Source organism: Pteropus alecto, unplaced genomic scaffold (assembly GCF_000325575.1).
Source record: "Pteropus alecto unplaced genomic scaffold, ASM32557v1 scaffold137, whole genome shotgun sequence".
NCBI lineage: Eukaryota > Metazoa > Chordata > Mammalia > Chiroptera > Pteropodidae > Pteropus > Pteropus alecto.
Window position 1 is genome coordinate 4657988 of NW_006440135.1, and position 2976 is coordinate 4660963.

The 2976-nt window shown below is 61.8% G+C and overlaps 1 protein-coding gene across 1 annotated transcript in view; it reads right to left on the minus strand.

Moving 5' to 3' along the window:
* Nucleotides 1-2976, minus strand: part of AHRR (aryl-hydrocarbon receptor repressor) — a 45226-nt gene that overhangs the window by 2810 nt on the left and 39440 nt on the right. The window contains 6 exon segments of the mRNA XM_025050510.1: nt 1; nt 3-560; nt 949-1090; nt 1355-1500; nt 2230-2353; nt 2663-2747. The exon segment at nt 1 is cut by the window's left edge and continues 2810 nt beyond it. Coding sequence (XP_024906278.1) covers nt 1; nt 3-560; nt 949-1090; nt 1355-1500; nt 2230-2353; nt 2663-2747 — 1056 coding nt within the window.

Sequence of the window (2976 nt, forward strand, 5' to 3'; positions counted from 1 at the left end):
ACATCTGACTTGGGGGCATACAGTAGCCATCTGGTGCATTCTCGGACCCAGAGTCACTCTCCATCTTGATGGGCACATTGAGTGAAAACATGGGGTTGCACGGGGCTCCTGGGGGCATGGGCACACTTCGCACCTTGATGTCCTCAGTGGAATAGCCTCCTACTGCCAGCCGCTGCACAGAGGGCTGAGGGAGCCGGTTCTCCAGGCCCCCCTGCGGGAAGGGGCAGCTGGCGGGAGGGTGCGCCTGGCCCTGACCTCCATCCCGCAAGGCTCTGCTGGCCCGGCTGGGGAAGGCGCTGGGGGCCTGGTGACAGCTGGGGGGGTTCCTGAAGGCAGGGACGGTGCCCAGGCCACCGGGGGAGGACAGGCAAGAGCCCCGGGGTGCGGCATGTGTGGGGAACGGCTCACCCCTGCTGGGCTCTAGCTTCAGCCTGGCCCCATCCTGACCGCGTTTCCCTGTCACCCAGCTCAGGTGCCTCCCAGGCTCCGGCGTCTGGAAGCGGCAGTCATACGTGTGCGTTTCTCTCCGTGCCCTGCCGTGCTCCCCTGCAGCCCTGTCCCTGTAGAGAGCAGATGCCCATCAGAGAGGGCAGGGCTCTGAGTCCCGGTGGCAGCAGCTGAGACCGTGCGGTGCCGGCGCCAGCACCCTCCCTCCCTCCCTGTGCCCGGCTGGGCTTTCAGGGCCCAGGGTGGGGGATGCAGGGGTGGTCACCTAGGGTCCGAGCTGCAGGTGGCAGGGGGCGGGGGGGTCCAAAGCCCTGGCAGCCCTGGCTGAAGCCCCGTGGTCCCCAGCCGCCCTCACACGTCCATGACGACCTCCAGGTGAGAGGCGTGTTTGGGCGTGACAGCGAGGCTCACTGTCACGGTCAAGGCCACCAGTCATTCTTTTCTTTCTTGACGCCCGGCTGTGACTCAGTGAGGCCCGGGGCTGCCAGAGACCCCACTCACCCTGCGGCTCCCTCAGGGCCAAGGACGAGGTCGGGGCCACCCCGCAGGCACAGGCACGTGGCCCTGGCTGGAGCCCGGGCCCAGTGGCAGGCGTCCACTTGTGCCCGGAGCACCGAGACGCCACGCTCTCCGTTGCTCCTTCCTGTCAGGGTTCAGAGGAGGAAAACGCCATGACCGTGAGCGCAGGACAGCGCCCGGACCCGGTGAGCGACTCTGCTCTCAGTGGGAGCGACGCAGGGAGCTCCCTGGGAGCCACAGACCCACAGGAGGGGCCCTCGTCCAGCATCCCCCACTCCAAAGGGCACTCCCACAAATGAGCCCAGGGTCCAGGGGACAGGGAGCCCGCTGGGGACAGACACTCATGTCACCCATTTACAGAAGAGGACAAAGTGAACTTTAAAAGTACCTGCTAAGAAACTGGGTTTTCCGTGCAACTCAGACTCACACAGACTCCTGGTAGCTTTCGCTCTGCAAAGAACAGGTAGCAAAAGGGCGTGCAGGTTACGGGCGCCGACGGCAGAAGCCAGCAACAGGACGGCGCTGCTGCTGCGCCTGGGGCGGGCGGGCACGGTGGCTCACACTCGCTAGCTCACTCTCCAGCACAAAGCCCCGGCTCAGCTACAGGGTTGCGGAAAATTCCAATTCCCATCACTTTTCAGGCTAATAAAGGGCTAAAGAACTTGCTTCAGAAAGTAGACGAGCACCAAGAACAATTTTCCGGTGCTCTGTTTTATTCTGCATGGCAAGAATGAAAATACAGTCGACTCTTTCGATTTGCAGCAGTCACTGTGAACACTAGTGAATACCGAGCCCTCGCTCCATGCGTGCATGTACACACACACACGTGCACATGCATGCACACAGGCACAGGCGCACACGCACATGCATGCACGCACAAACGTGCACATGTGCACACATGCACGTGCACACACAAACGCGCACGCACACCTGACACAGAGCTTACGTACAACTTTAAATCTCAAGGTAACGCCTCCTGCTGATTCTTTTTAAAAATTATTTTTCAAGAGAAAGACCGAAGCTTGGAAGTGTTGAGTGACTCGCCTGGGGCCACCCCTCTAGCAAGGACAGCAGTGGGATTCAAGTCCCGACACCTGGCCCCAGAGCCAGGGCTCCCCGCACTGCCCTGCCCCACCTGGCTGTCCCCTGGACGTGTCTGCGAGAGAACAGAGACAAGACACAAAGACCAGAGACAGATCAGAGACAGAAGGGGCATCTCCCTCAGCTGGGCCACGTCCCTCGGGTGACTGAAACATCTGTCACTCTGGCTTGTCCCGGAGTAACTGCAAAAGGCCCTGGGCCCTGAATCTGGGGTACACGTAAGCTAGCAAGCAGCGCATCCGCCCAGATGGAACCCTGCACAGCCGGGCGAGAAGGCCGTGCAGACCTGTCCGGAAAGGAGCGCTTGAGCAGCTGTCCGCAGGGACAAATGCGCGTGCAGACGGCCGCCAGGGCCTCTGCGTCTCCGGGTTTGCACCCTCCGTCGTCGCCGGGCTCCGAGGGAAGCCAGCGGGACGTGGGTCTGACCACTGGCTATGACTTCCACTCGGAGCAGCAGAGGTTCCCAGGAAGCTCGGGAAGTCGCTTTTCTTAAAATGTTGGGTGGAGTCACCACTCTCCTGGGGCCTTCGTCTGCCCTCGTGAGTTTTAATAATGTTCTACACAAGAGGTCGTCCAGCACTGATTCAGCTGTCACCATGGGTGCCACCTTCATGTCCCTGCGCCTGCGAGGAAGATGGGGCTCCCAGGCCATAGCGCGGGCCCCCGCCCAGGCGGCCAGCCTGCAGTTCCCCATATGGGCGCCAGGGGGCGGCGGGAGCCCGTCTCGTGCAGCCGGCTCTAAGGGGCGACGGGAGGGCGGGATTTCCGCTCTGTCCTTAGGAAAAACACGCACGGCCAAGAGAAAACTCATCGCGTGAGTTTGTTGTAATTCTCAAGCCACAGCAACTTAGAAACGGAGCTCTCGGAGACAGCGAGGGGCGACGCGCAAGTCCGAGCGCGGTGGCTCGT